At 36.4% G+C, this 13565-nt stretch overlaps 1 protein-coding gene across 3 annotated transcripts in view; it reads right to left on the reverse strand.

Annotated features, from left to right (window-relative positions):
• Window positions 1–1153: 1153 nt before the first annotated feature.
• The window catches only part of DCN (decorin), a 42292-nt gene continuing 29880 nt past the window's right edge, over window positions 1154–13565 (reverse strand). For all 3 annotated transcript variants that reach the window (XM_081312035.1, XM_081312034.1, XM_081312033.1), the window contains exons 6-8: window positions 8711–8804; window positions 5141–5279; window positions 1154–1538 (exon numbers count right to left, since the gene is read on the reverse strand). In XM_081312035.1, the coding sequence (XP_081168161.1) occupies window positions 1344–1538; window positions 5141–5279; window positions 8711–8804 (428 nt within the window). In that variant the 3' untranslated portion in view covers window positions 1154–1343. The remainder of the gene's footprint in view (window positions 1539–5140; window positions 5280–8710; window positions 8805–13565) is intronic.

Raw genomic sequence — 13565 nt, forward strand, 5'->3', positions numbered from 1 at the left:
CTACTGAAAAGAGTTTCTAAATTCAGTGGTTAACTGGAGGCAATGAATATTTCTACCATATATAGTAACTGTAGAAATGTTCAGGCAAGCAGCATGATTATACACTTGAGAGTTTAAAAGTTGATTTAGTAAATTAATAACTGGAAATATTACTTCTATAGGCTAGTCAGAAAAATTCTGCTCTATATTTTATAGGCTCAATACTGAATACAGATAATGTAAGGTACTGTTATGGTTTAGATGTGAGGTGACTCCCAAAAACTCTTGTGTGAGACAATGCAAGAAGGTTTGGAGGAGAAATGATTGGGTTATTGGTTAGTCTAATTGGTGAGTTAATCCCTGATGAGATTAAATAAGGTGGTTGGAGGAGGTGGAAATTGAGGCATGGCTTTGGTGTATATATTTCTATCTGGTAAATAGAGTCTCTCTCTCTCTCTCTCTCTCTCTCTCTCTCTCTCTCTCTGCATCTGCATCTTGATGTGAACTGCATGATGTGATCTGCTTCCCACTCCCACACACTCCGCCATGATTTTCATCCTTAACTTGAGCCCCAAGAAATGGAGTCAGCCTTCTATGGACTAAGATGTCTGAAATTACAATTCCCTCAAATAAACTCTTCCTCCTCTATATAATTCTGGTTGGGTCTGTTAGTCACAACAGTGAAAAAGCTGACTTGTAAACAGGTGCCATACCCAAATATCAAATATGGATAGAAGAAGTGATCAAGAACTTAAAAATCTGTGCTGTTGTTGATAACTCTATTCAGAAAATTGAGTCTAGGAGATGTTTACAATTAAGCTTTTATACAATATCAATTTTTGAATGCATTTTTAATTTATTTTCTTTAAAATAATGACATTAGCAAAACTTTGACACAGCCTGTATTGAATTTACATATTCAAATTAGGCTTTACCATTAATAACTCAGATTAATACAGAATTAGCATTTGGCTTTTGACTTCAGGTCGAAAGAGCCAATTGCCCTATGAATTACAGAAGACTGGTACTCTGATTCCTTCTAAAAATTAAAAGAACACATTTTATTAAATTCTTGACATATATAGTTACTCCAAATTTTATACTTGGTGAAATAAAAATACCTATAGTAGCTTAGTTAACATCAACAGAAAACTTCAAAAAATGATTCTGAAAATGTCAGGCAAATTATTTTTATTGTAGGCAATTACTTAAACTGCATATTTGGCTTTATGCATAATAGGTCATGTGGGAAAACATCCACAATACAGTTAGGTTTCCAATATCTAGCTTTCTTTCTTTTTTCTTTTTAGCAATGGCATGAACAGAATCTTGCCAGGTTATGAAAATTAGGGTTTTCTTGGGAGTTACTTGAAATTTCCGAGCTGAATGGCAGAGCGCACATAGACACACCGGAAGGTGGATGGCTGTATCTCCCAGTACTGGACTGGGTTGCTGAAAAGACTCACTCCCGAATAAGAAGCCTTCTTGGTATTGTATCCTGGTGGACAGAAGTCATTTGCTCCAACTGCAGAGATGTTGTTATTATGAAGATAGACAACCTGCAACATGAAACAGGAGATAATGATTGTTTTCTTCTAAATATTTCAAGGCCCTTCATGTAAATATTCATTTTTTAATTTGTTCTGATTAGTTATACATGACAATACAATGCACTTTGATACATTATACATAGATGGAGTATAATTTCTCATTCTTCTGATTGTACATGATCTGGAGTCCCACCTGTTGTATAATTATATACGTACATAGGGTAATAATGTCTGATTCATTCTACTATCATTCCTACCCCCAAACCTCCTCCCCTCCCTTCATTTCCCTCTACCTAATGTAACTCTATTTTTCCCTAGGTTCTACCCTGATTTATTGTGAATTAGTATTCACATATCAAAGAAAACATTTGGCCTTTGGTTTTTTGGGATTGGCTTATTTCACTTAGCATGATATTCTGCAGTTCCATCCATTTACTGGCAGATACCATAACTTCAAGAGAAAGTCTAGAGGAAGGGAGAAAATCTTTACCACATGCACCTTACTTAGAGCAGTAAACTCCAGGATATGTAAAGAACTCAAAAACCTTAACACCAAAAAGCAAATAACCCAATAAATGAATGGGTTAATGAACTGAACAGACACTTCACAGAAGAAGTATATGAAAAAATGTTCAACATCTTTAGCAATTAAAGAAATGCAATGAAAACTTCTCTTTAAGATTTCATCCCAGTCGAAATGGCAATTATCAAGAATACAAACAACACCACATGCTGGCAAGAATGTGGGGAAAAAGTTACACTCATACATCGCTGGTGGGACTGCAAATCAGTGCAATCATTATGGAAAACATTATGGAGATTCCTCAAAAAAACGTGGAATGGAACAACCATTTGACCCAGTTATCCCACTCCTTGGTTTATACCCAAAGGACTTAAAATCAGTGTATTACAGTAATGCAGCCACATCAATGTTTATGGCAGCTCAACTCACAATACTAAACTATGAAACCAGACTAGGTGCCCTTCAACAAGTGAATGGATAAAGAAAATGTGGTATACATATTACTGAATATTACTCAGCCTTAAAAAAGAATATTAATTTTTAATATTCTCATCCTTCAGTTTGAAAAACTTAGCAGTGCACAAACCAAACTTCTCCTTTCTCCCTTCATTTTCAAACTGCCTTTGCCTTCTTCATCTTCTGCTTCTCAGTAAATAACATGCCAACCTTCCAGATGCTCAGTTTGTAATCCTTGTCATTATGCATGAGCCTCCCTTTCTCTTATCCTTTCTACCCTCATGACAATCCTGCTAGCTCAGCCTCCAAAATGTACACACTATCCAGATCTCCCGTGTCTACTCCCACAACATTCTCTGAACTGCCATTGTCTATTTCTGGACTATTAAAGTTGTCCTAGTCATTCTTTCTGTTTTATCCTTTGCCTTCTAAATTTTATGGTTTAAATTACCTCCCAGATAAATTATTTTTAAAAACTTTATTTCACATTATTATCTTCTTTGTCTCCACACTCCAGTAGTTTCCCTTCCCATGTTAAAAATCCAAAGTTCTCACAATAGCCTACAAATACTACATGATCTGACCTCATCTCCCTTCACTGATCAACCAATCATAATTGTCAACTTGCTGTTCTACTACCAGGAACTATGGTTCCTCTGCAGGTTATCGCACACAGGCTTCCTCCACTTGGAATAAGCTACAAGACATCTGTAGGCACTTAGCTCATGTGATCAATCTTTTCTTATCAGAGAGAGCTTCACTCTATTCCATTCATGATTTTTCTCTATGATTCACAATAAATAATAGATGCATTATGTTTGAAAGTTTAGCATGTATGCATCTGTGCATATGAAAAAAATATGATACAGTGATCAGCTGTTTCCTAGTCTACTGCATTCTTTAAATGTTCCTAATGAACTTAAAACTTATGAAGTTCATAATGTGTCCTGCCTGACACTTGAAAAATAGGAATCAAGAATGTGAAAATGATCATGCAAGGATATAAAAATACAAGCAAGCAAAAACTCAACAGCAACAAAGAACTAATAGAAACAATATCTGGTCTTATTAAGTCTTTGAAGCATTTTTTTTTTACTTAATACTGCCTATTTCTTGTTCCAGCATCACCAAAGACCCTGTTGAAAAAAAAATCAACCATCAAGAAATATTTTAGGTGCTGGTGCTATAGCTCAGTTGGTAGAGTGCTTGCCTAGCATGCACAAGGCCTTGGGTTTGATCCCCAGTACCAAAAGAGAGAGAGAGAGAGAGAGAGAGAGAGAGAGAGAGAGAGAGAGAAATATTTATTTTAAGTCTCATCTTCCTACTTATAAGACATGTTATAGAAATTGAGTCAGTATAAATTGGTCTATGTCAATTTAAGTTGGAGTTTTGTCACAAATTAATAATAAGTGACTTGTAATTTATTTACATTGTTTATATTAGAATAAAAGATTAATGTATCTTGAACCCCAAGAAAAATCTAGATATTAGATTTTGAAAAGGGCAACTGTATAAAATGACTTGACAATAAAAAAGTGTCAAGATAGTGTTTCTGATTCACCATGACAGACCTAAGTACCTATGTAAACTTCTGAAAGAAACTCAATTTAAAAAGCTGAAAAATTAGATAAAACAAGGATATATATAAATTTTACAAGCAATATTGAATTTTTAATTGAATGTTTGAATACCTTATTTTTTCAAAGTAATGATGAAAGTTATATATGTATAAAATTATTATCACTACTTAAACTGATAAGCTTTACTTTAATTTGTAGATTTGCAGAATGGAAAACACTATCATTAAAGTGGACCACTGACCCTTATCTTCTTATTCTTATTAAGCACTATAATTTGGTAATTTCTATATAGTTAATTCAGCTATACTACTAGCTAAACATTCTTTGTTGAGCTATATAATATCTGCTGAAGATAAAAGCTAAAACTACTATTTTTAGTTCATGTCAATGTATCAGTGATTATATCATCCTGTGCAACAATGTGTATTTGTTACACTGATCAGTGCCTGGAAATGATGCTGCTTCATAATAAGCTGTATCTTCACAGCGAGCATTGTAGTGTGTTTAAAAGAATAGCACCAATTTAAAAATAGTAATTTCGATGTTTTTTTTCTTTGACAAAATGAAAATGAATATTTATATGGAAATATTAAATATGTCTTTCTGAGAAACAGGTTGAATTTTGTATCTCCTCCCAAATTCATATGTTGGAAATCTAATCCTCCATGGTGGTATTAGGAGGTAAGGCCTTAGGAAGGTCATTGGGACATGGGGGAGGAGCCTTTATGAATAGTATTAGTGCCCTTATAAGAAGAGGCCATAGAGCTGGCTAGTTGTCTTTCTGTCACTTGAGGACAGAATGTTATGTTGGCATTCTCCAACCTGGAACAGGGCCCCCACTAGCACCCTGATCTCAGACTTCCAGCCTCTAGAACAGTGAGAAATGAGTGTTTGCTGTTTAAGCCACCCAGTTTATGGTGACTTGGTACAGCAGCTTAGCTGACTGTAACATTGTAGAAACCATGTCTAACCAGATCCTCCTGCCTCCCAGCATCCAGGAGGGAGGGTCTGCTCTCTGAATCCCTCACAGTGAGTATTTGCTTATGCATCACCTGGATGTACTTGTGCTCCGCAAGCCCACCAGGCACCCTGAGAAGCTTGTTGTTGTTCAGGTGAAGCTCCCTGAGGTGAGGAGTGTTGGCCAGAGAGCCATTTTCCACAGAAGAGATGCTGTTGAAACTCAGTCCCAACCTGCAAAGCAAAGCAGAAATGAACACATACCCCAACACAGGTGTCTTTTGTACAGGCATTGTATGATTAGGCAAGTAAATAGAAAAGGGAATTTTTTGGTTTTGTTGTTGTATTATTCCCACTGTTTACAATGCTTTATCTGATCTCTCTGAACTTACACAAAGCCCATTATTCTTAATGGCTCAGTGTTACCTTCTTTGAGACTCCTCTAACAAAACAAGATTATACAGGCATCTCTCTTAAATGCTCTGTAGCATCCTGTGGTCAACTGCTTGTATTACATAACAGACTGTGTTCTGTGTTCTAAAGGCCTGTGGACATGTATACCTCTCCTTTGGAATAGTAACTACCTTATGGTAATTAACTTAGTGCTTGTCATGCTCAAAAATAGCTACAAAATGGATTTCCATGTGTAATGAACACATTAAATTCATTTGAGAGAGAACCAACAGAAATGGCACAACCAATTTTTTTTTGAAAATGGAGCTACAGTGCATTTATCATATAAATTTATTCACAGATGATAAAAGGTGCCAAATTCTAAAAAGTTGGCAACCCACCTTCTAGAAAATTTCAGTTTTCTAGATCAAAAATATTCCTCATTGACTATCTAATAATTTCAAACTCTGCTTTGCTGCCAGCATTCTTGCTTCTGACCCAGGTCTCTGACTCAGATCTCCCTCTCTTGCCCCTTTTGACATTCCTAATACAAGTTCCTTCAAATTTAATTCACTCAAAGTCTTGGTTCCTAGTTTTAAAAAAAATTAAATGCATAATATGTGGGGGTTCTGCAATGTCCCTTCACGGATTTCAAGGCCAGGAGAGGTTGACTTAGAGACATGAATATTTTTTATAACACTCTGGGAATGAAAAGCAAAGTGATGTCAATCAAAGGGCAGACAGAAGATACCAGGTATGTGACAGCAAAATAAAGAAACACACACATACATACACACACACACACACGAGAGACACAGAGAGAGACAGACAGACAGACAGACACTCCAAGGAGGGTGAGGGACAGTATATCAGATTCCCTAAGTGCAAAGGAAGAGATGTGGGCACTGTCCACGGATGGTTTCTCCTAGGCTCCAGCTAGTTCTGATTTGAGCTCCTTCTGAATTCAGATGCTAGTTTAGGTAACAAAATTTCCCAGTTTTAATCACGGATTGATATTTGAAATAAGGGTTAAGGTTAACTGCTTTTAGGCTATTATTAACAGCAGTACTGTATTGTCTTAGCTATTGATTATTAAGCTGGCATCTTGGCTCAGAAAAGTTTGTTTTACACTCAGTCTTGAAATATTCCTGTCTTCTTTTTGACCTTTCCTTTTCTATTCCAGAATTGTGTCTATTGTATCTTACAATACTCCAAGTCCCAATATTAAATTTGAGAATAGAGCATTCCTCATGAAGTTATTCAAGGAAGATTTTCATGACACAAATCATTACGTAACCATTTATTTATCTATTCAATCAACATTTTTTATAGTACTGGGAAACCTCACACATGCTGGATGTGTGCTCTACCATCGAGCCACATCCCCAATCTTCAAAAAAAGTACTTTTGAGAACACAGTGTATGCATGATTTTATTGTAGAAATTATGAGGTGAAATAGTTCAAAAATGATTTTTATCATCAAGGAATAGTTCATCTAGTAAAGGTGATGATGGTGTATGCATGCATGTATATAACTACCTACCTATCTATCTAAATAAATAAATAAATAAATAAATAAATAATTTCATGCTTCTGATGAAGGGCATGCACTGATTTCTCCAAATTTCTTCTTTACTACAAATGGTAACCTTTACCCTAAAACAATGTTCTGTGGTCAGTGGTTGTTTTTATATTTTTTTTCATTTCACCATTTTCATTTTCAACATCAAAACACTTTTCTTGTTCTAACATAAGTAAGCAATAAACAACATAATTATTTCATGGTTTAATCAAAGGATTTTGGATTTGATTCTGAAAAAAAATATGTTCAATGAATTCAAGAAATTATAATGTTTGCTTGGCCAATAAGGCAATGAATGGAATTCAAAATTCATTTGAAGAGAAATATAAATTTCTGTTGACATTTTCAATATTTATTAGCTCTTTTGTATTTTGTATTTGATACAAAGCATATGAAATCAGTGTTCAAGTGGAGAATCTTAAAATCTCCTTACCACTTTTAGTAAAAAATGAATTTATTCTTTTTTTTCTTAAAAAAGCACACTTATAATGATTCATTTACTATATATTGAACTTTAAAATATTGTTTTCCCTACTACTATTACTGCTACTACTACCACCACCAACAACAATAATTATAATAATCCAATAATAATGATCTTGATAAATAATGCAGTTTATCTGAATATACATTTCTGTAGTTAGGAGGACCTGATCTACAAATACAGATAGGTGATGTGTAATACTACTGTGAAGAATGTTTTCTACATTAGTGAATAGCATTCAAACAGGTCTAAATGAAGCTTTTCTTATTATTTGAGACATTGGGGTTAATATATGTCAGCTCTATTCACATGCATGTGCTTATCTTCAGCCCACTCCACTGGGTGTTATCCACAGAAATGGGAAAAGCCACCTTAAACATCTATTTGGACTTAGATATTTATGAAAGATAAAATGATGCATGTTATGTATTTTTATCTCCCATGAAATTTATATGTAAAGAGAGGAGTTGATTTGGCAAAAAAACATGGTGGGAATATACTTTTGAAGGACATTCAGCAATGTATGCATATCAAGAACAAAGTATTCCCAGAGTTTGCCAGCACTCTCCTCTTTTTATAATTAGCCAGATTGCAAATGTAGAGAGACTGAAGTTAGGAAGCAGACACTAGTGATCATTTACAAAGAAAGAAACAAAGTTAAGGAAGGCTAAACAATACCACCCAAAATAATAAAAAAATACTTTCTAGTTGGCCTACATTTAATGTCCAGATGCATTTTATTATAAAATTTGGAGAATAGAAGGTTAGAGAATTTCAGTATAAGCACTCTAGCAGTGATATGTGGGATGTTCAACATTTCTAGATTTTGGTAATGTTCATTTTACAGCATTTTTATATTTGGGACACTTACAATTTTGTTAACTTTCTGCTTGATACCAAGTTAGAATATATTGAATAAACACATTTAAATAAAATCTGTTAATAAAATACCCGGTATGTAATACCTAAAACTATACAGTATTCACAAAATGCAATGCCAAGGTTGGTGTTTATAGTAGGCATTCTATTTCATTGATTTTTTTTCTCAAGAAATAATCATGTAGACCAAAGTTTGAATTTGTTGGAAACAACAATAAAGTGTAGCAAATATTAAATAAAAACCAATCATTGTGTTTCTATCTTCTAGAATGCAGGCACTGATTATGCCTAGTCATTCATATCGAGTAATGAAAGAAGATTATTACTTAGCCAAGTTATTCAGTCCCTTCAGGCTAGCTGCATCCACTTTGGTGATTTTGTTGTTATCAAGATGTAATTCGGTGAGGGAAGGAGGAAGGCCTGGAATATAGAAACGTGAAATGCTAACTTAGCAAATAAACTTAGGTACAGAATGTAGAAAGACTAAATGAGAGTTTATGCCATTAAACAGACAATGAGTTTTGAAGAATTAGTTCTGCTTTTCATATTTTTCCTTCATCCCGTTTATAATGATGCATGCTTTTGAAAGTAGTAGAAAACCTTCCTACTTTTCTCCTAGATGGACTCAACAAAATCATAAAATGTTCTAGTCACGTGATAACTGTACTAGCAATGGCAAAAGTGCAATCAAATGTTGAAACTCACTATCCTTTTCTACTTTTGTTAATGGGCTAACTAACACTGCCACCGATAAAAAAATACATTATAAAATAAAAAGATGAGCATTTGAATATAACAAAGGGATGATGTATTGGTTAAGTATATATGTAAATTTAACTAAGCATTTCACTAATGAGAATCATTAATAACCCACAATGATAAGCTATGGTGGTCTTACACTTACCAACCTTTCCATAAAAATCACCATATGTCCCTGAAATCTGGTTGTGTAGAAGGAGCTAAAGCTTACTCGAATGTATTAAATCAAAACTGTTTCTTTATATGAGAAGAAAGCACAGGCCTATAACCAAGTCATCTGCCATATGTAGAGCACCTGGAGAAATAATTTAAGATCCAATATGCCCACTAAGTCTTGGAACAGTACTTCCGGAATGGCTATAATGTCCAAAGACTGAGTAGTATATATATAAAAGTTTAAATATTTTATTTTCATTTCCTCATGCCATCTGAGGATATATTGTGTTTTTATACAGCTCTTTAAATAGCACATTGTTCCACTTAAAAGAATAGCAAGAACTTAAAAAAAATAGCAAATCTGTTACATGAACAAATAAAATCTGACTTGCAAAATGTCTTGCATATTTGCCTATAAAGATATCAGTTTGGAAAATCACAGGTTACTTTTGATGTGAAACTTTCATTACATCCCACTGAATTATGTCAATATTTTCTATTTAATGCAATATTTTTTTTTCTGTATTTGACCAAAAATGAATATATGAATATGAGGAAATATGGTGTTTTTTTTTTTTGGAAGATGCTAAGGAAATAAGTTTGTCTGCTATGGCACTTGTCCTAACTCAATTTCATTATTCCCTCACTGTATAAATTATTGATAATTAATCCCTTGTCATAAGTGAGGAAACAGAGATTCAAAATTACAGATTTTGTAGGTCATCTGTATCTTAGGTAAAGAGTAGAATATGATCCCAGATGGCCAAAGGAAGTTAAAATAGCCTGTTGTCAACTAGAGGAAATGAAAAAACAATTGCATTTTTTCTTATGAATAGAATCTAGGGAATTGTAGCCATTTTGACAATAAAGGATTTAAACCACTTAATTCCCCTTAGAATAATGCACTTATATTTTTACATTATCCTCTGAGAAAAGCAAATATATATATATATATATATATATATATATACACATATATATATATATATATATATATATATATATATATATATATCAAAGCAACTGAATACACATTCTTTCTTTTTTATCACCAGGAAAAGATTTCTTTAAAATGCACTGCCTCTAGTACACCATTTATCCCACAGCTATTACTGCCTCTTGGTTTCTTAGTGTCTTCCCTTTTTAGTGTTGGTTTCCCCAAAATAAAGTTAGAACCAGGAAGAAGTTTGTCTATGGAAAAATCTTTGCAACAGGACAGAGAAAGGCAAATTTATACACACTCTTCTTACCCTTAGCCACTATGGCATGTGACTGAGAAAACATATTCTCCAGTTACTTTTATTAATTCTTTTCCTTTTCCTTGTTTTATGAGATAAAATAAATGAAGATTACTCAGGTGTGGGTACTATATGTATATAAATATTACTTTAGGTAATAATCCTAGAAGGTAGGTTTTATTAATACCTTCATTTTATAGTTAGAAAAACTGATGTTTTTAGAGAAATGAATAATTAATGCAAAATTGAAGAATTGCTAAGTGGCTGAGGTCTCTCTCACTGTATTGTTTTAATTCAATTTAGATTTTATAATTACTACACTATCCCACCTTTACATTTCAATAAGTAGTGGGAGAAACTATAATCAGGACATGGATAATACGCAGGCAGGCATAAGAGGCCCAGTCTAACAGTAGATTCTTATTTTAGATAGACATAAATATGCAGAACATAAATATGGTGGATGGCAAGAGAGTAAAGTAATTAATCACACGAACTCTAATACAGCCCAGAGAATCTCACTATGATACTTCCTCCTAACTCTATGACATTTCTCACAATTTATTTCACTTCTTTAAGACTCATTTTGTCCTCATTTACAGAACAAGAATGATACCACCATAGAGGGATGTTTTTTGATTCCATGAAAAGTGTTTGGCATGATACTAGCAGCAAGTACTTAATACAATGTAGTTACTACAACTTCTATATATTTATAAAATAGTAAATAAAAGCAAGCCAGAAATGATAAGAAAAAGAGTAAAGCAGGAGAGAAAGAAAATTTAAGACAGTAAAAGAAAACATATCATTGATGAAAGGTGTCACTTAGGGATATTTAATAGGAGGTATCAGGAGGGATTGCAAAGTCAAAGAAAATGCTTAATAAAATTTCTATGGCAACATGAAGTGATGGGGAAATTCCAGCTGCTTCACCTCCTAGGAGTATGCCTTTAGGTCAGATATATTAATCTGCATCTATATATTTTTACATGCGTGTGTGTGTGTGTGTGTGTGTGTGTGTGTTTGTTTCTGTATGGTGTGTGTACACAGTGTCCTTGAGTATCTGTAGGGGTTTAGGGGATTTTTTTCTGGACCCTACTATGAACCAAAATTTGCTAGAATTCAAGGCCTTCATATAAAATGATATAGAATTTTTATATATACTACATGAACCCTCTTGTTTTTAAATCATTTCTAGATTACTTATAAAAAAACAATGTAAATGATGCATAAATAGTGGCTATATTGTATTGTTTAGGGAGTAAAAAAAGCACATATTTTAGATGAAAATTTTTTTAAAAAATTGTTTTGATCCATAGATGGTTGAACCTATGGATATGGAGCCACTGGTGATTTTTTTTTTTAAAGTCATTTGTTAGATGCAGCAAGTTACTCAGCAAGAACATGGCTTGTAAACTTTAAATTGAAATAGCTATCTGTTCACCCATCTATCCATCCCAGCAGTTACTTTTAAGGGCACCCAAAACATGCTCTGTATGAGATGACTATAGATAGGACAAGTAGTAGTAATAAAGCTTCTATGGTGTATGTACTCTCAAAAATTAAAGTTTCTGATGGCCGCCGGCGAGGAAGCAGCGATTCCAATGTCTCCACATTAACGGGATCAGAAAGACCCATTGGAACAGCGGCAGTCTACCTACTGAGGAACTTCTAGCAAAATTCCGTTAAGAGGGGACCTGCCGGGAATTGGTAGGTTTATTAGAAGTGTCAGTTTGTCCCAGACAAGTGGATCTTGGCCGGCCACGCGGGCGCGGAGGTCCAGTCCCGCAGCCACCAGCCGCTTCAGAAAGCGGCCAGCGGCCCCGAGCGGTGTGGCCCGCCCGAACCCGCAGACGGCACCCGCCATTCTGCCGTCCCGGGAGGCCCCGCTCTCGCTCAGTGAAGGGCCACCCTGCCCGCCCGCCCGGATCTTAGCCATGCGGCCGCAGCTGCCCGGCTCTACAGGCAGCCTTCAGCAGCCCGGCGCAGCGAGAAGTGTCCCCGCCTGGCCCAGCAGATAGCCCGTGCCCTCCTGGCTCTACAAACAGCCCCGCCCACCCGGCGAATGGCTCCCCCCCCCTGAGACAGCGTGAAGGGAATCTAACCAATCCTTTAAGAGATAGGGAACTGGGAACTAAAACCAGAGATTGTGTCAGACCAGAGACAAGCCAGTTCCACCCCTCCCTTCGGACACTCCGGCAAGGAGCCAGGGGCCCACCATAGCAGAGAGGGGAAGTCACCAAAGTTCGGCCAAAGAGATTCCTTCCCAGCAGAATCTACTTTAGCAGGAGTGTGACTCCCACCCACACGAGATACAAACAACCGGGAAACTTCAAAATCTCTCCGTGGGCGTGACCGTAAGGGCCAAAGGACTCTCGACCCCCAACTCCCCCTACTGCCAGTGATGAGGGCGTGACTGTAGGGGCAGAGGGAAGCAGAGAAGACTCCCCACCCCCAAATCCCCCAACGGCGAACTGAGAGGGTGTGACGGTAGGGGGGGGTGTGACGGTAGGGGCGGAGGGAAACAGAGGACACTCCAGACCCCCAACTCCTCCTACCGCCAGCAGTGTGGTTGTGACTGTAGGGGCTGAGGGAAGTAGAGGGGATCCTCGACCCCCAACTCCTAATACCACCAGCAGCAACACCAATGGTCTTAGCTGCCAGATTCCGAAGGTGTGCCCACCAAAGGGGTCCGGAAAAATTAAACAATTGACTCCCAGACCACAGCTCCACAGCACTGGGGCTTAGATGAATGATAGCGAGAGTGCTCAGTAGTTAGGGAAATAGAGCACTCGGTGGGGCTGAAAGTGTAACCAAATCCTTGGGGAACTGCCTCCGGTGAGCAGGACCTGGCTGGCTGGCAGGAGGAAGGGGAGGAGGGGCCGTAGAAGTGCAACGGCTCTGGACCAACAGGATTGAGAGACTCCCAGGAACCGCCTTACAGGGACTGCTATTGACACATTGAGGGCAAAACTCAGCCCGGAGGGCACAGCTTTGCCTACGGGAAGAGAAGAAAATGGATCTCTAA

The sequence above is a fragment of the Spermophilus citellus genome (genome assembly GCF_964194105.1).
Source record: "Spermophilus citellus genome assembly, chromosome: 10".
NCBI classification, from domain to species: domain Eukaryota; kingdom Metazoa; phylum Chordata; class Mammalia; order Rodentia; family Sciuridae; genus Spermophilus; species Spermophilus citellus.